This window comes from Monosiga brevicollis, genomic scaffold (assembly GCF_000002865.3).
Source record: "Monosiga brevicollis MX1 MONBRscaffold_285 genomic scaffold, whole genome shotgun sequence".
Classification (NCBI taxonomy): domain Eukaryota; class Choanoflagellata; order Craspedida; family Salpingoecidae; genus Monosiga; species Monosiga brevicollis.
Window position 1 is genome coordinate 1 of NW_001865198.1, and position 2,101 is coordinate 2,101.

The window sequence follows — 2,101 nt, forward strand, 5'->3', positions numbered from 1 at the left end:
GGCGGCGATCCACATGATTACAAACGGAGCCAACTCTCCGGGCTCCAAGCACATTGCTGTCAAGTATCGCTTTGTGCAAGAGAGGTATGAACGCAACCAGCTCGACGTCCGGTTCTGCGGGACCAAGGACATGGTTGCTGACCTTCTCACCAAGCTGCTCAATGGACCGAGCCATCGTCGTTTGTGTGACATGCTCTTCCGTTCTCAGCTTGAAGGGGAGTATTAGAGGCACAATCTGAGACGGTATACTTTACCACGTTGTGTGTCCTCTGGTACTTGATGTTGTCCCACCTTGTTGTGTAACATCTTGCTGTACCATCTTGGTGTATCATCTTGTTGTGGCATCTGTTGGTCCCAACAGATTGCTGATATCGCCTCCACCTGTCTTCAGTGTGATAGTCCATTCTCTGTCTCCACTGTGTGTGTGTGTTTCCACCTGCTATAAATGGGAGCGATCTCCCTGGATCGGTACCATTTTCCTTCTTGACCTCGGTCGTTCCACTTCCCTCCTTCTGTCTTGTTCTGTCTTGTTCCTTCGCCTTGCTTCAATCCATGTTCTCGTGTACACTTCGACTGGTTGGATACCTCTGTGACAATCGCCTTGTCCACACACATTACACTGTACTGGACATATACCTTTAATACTGATCCGTTCGGGCCTGGTCTGTTCGGGCCTGCTGCGTTAGGTCCTGCTTTGCTCGGGCCTGATCTGTTCGTGTATGATCTGTTCGGGCCTGACCCGTTCGGGCCTGATCTGCTCGGACCTGATCTTCTCGAGCCTGATCTGTTCGAGCCTGATCTGTTTGGTCCTGCTCTACTCGAACTTGATCTGTTTGGGACTGATCTGCTCGAACCTGATTGGTTCGGGCCTGATCCGTTCGGGCCTGCTGCGTTAGGTCCTGCTTTGCACGAGCCTGATCTGCTCGGACCTGATCTTCTCGAATGAGCCTGATCTGTTTGGTCCTGCTCTACTCGAACTTGATCTGTTTGGGCCTGATCTGCTCGAGCTTGATCTGTTCGGGACTGATCCGTTCGGGCCTGGTCTGTTCGGGCCTGCTGCGTTAGGTCCTGCTTTGCTCGGGCCTGATCTGTTCGTGTATGATCTGTTCGGGCCTGATCCGTTCGGGCCTGATCTGCTCGGACCTGATCTTCTCGAACCTGATCTGTTCGAGCCTGATCTGTTTGGTCCTGCTCTTCTCGAACTTGATCTGTTCGGGACTGATCTGCTCGAACCTGATCGGTTCGGGCCTGATCCGTTCGGGCCTGCTGCGTTAGGTCCTGCTTTGCACGAGCCTGATCTGCTCGGACCTGATCTTCTCGAACCTGATCTGTTCGAGCCTGATCTGTTTGGTCCTGCTCTACTCGAACTTGATCTGTTTGGGCCTGATCTGCTCGAGCTTGATCTGTTCGGGACTGATTATTAGAGGCACAATCTGAGACGGTATACTTTACCACGTTGTGTGTCCTCTGGTACTTGATGTTGTCCCACCTTGTTGTGTAACATCTTGCTGTACCATCTTGGTGTATCATCTTGTTGTGGCATCTGTTGGTCCCAACAGATTGCTGATATCGCCTCCACCTGTCTTCAGTGTGATAGTCCATTCTCTGTCTCCACTGTGTGTGTGTGTTTCCACCTGCTATAAATGGGAGCGATCTCCCTGGATCGGTACCATTTTCCTTCTTGACCTCGGTCGTTCCACTTCCCTCCTTCTGTCTTGTTCTGTCTTGTTCCTTCGCCTTGCTTCAATCCATGTTCTCGTGTACACTTCGACTGGTTGGATACCTCTGTGACAATCGCCTTGTCCACACACATTACACTGTACTGGACATATACCTTTAATAGGTTATGGGCCTCGGTTGTGTACTCTTCCAACCTCTCTTTCGTTACCCTGCCTTGCGCTCTCCAGCTGCTCCGTTCCCCTCCTGCTTCCTCCCTGTGTCTTCTGCTTGCTGTGCTCTGTTTTTGTGCTTTTAAAACGATTCAATTTCATCAAAAACCTCTCTGTTCGCTTTGCTGTAAATTGTCATACTTTTTCTTGTTTGCCTGCTTGCTTGCTTGTTCTTTTCGTTTTTCTTTGCATACGTATCCCTTCCTTGATCA

At 50.5% G+C, this 2,101-nt stretch overlaps 1 protein-coding gene across 1 annotated transcript; it reads right to left on the minus strand.

The window, feature by feature from the left end:
- Positions 1-387: 387 nt before the first annotated feature.
- Positions 388-1,602, minus strand: MONBRDRAFT_13216 (uncharacterized protein; the record flags this gene model as incomplete). Its single annotated transcript, XM_001751110.1, has 1 exon — positions 388-1,602. One exon carries the CDS (start codon positions 1,600-1,602, stop codon positions 388-390), a length of 1,215 nt encoding a protein of 404 aa, XP_001751162.1.
- Between the last annotated feature and the right edge of the window lie 499 nt (positions 1,603-2,101).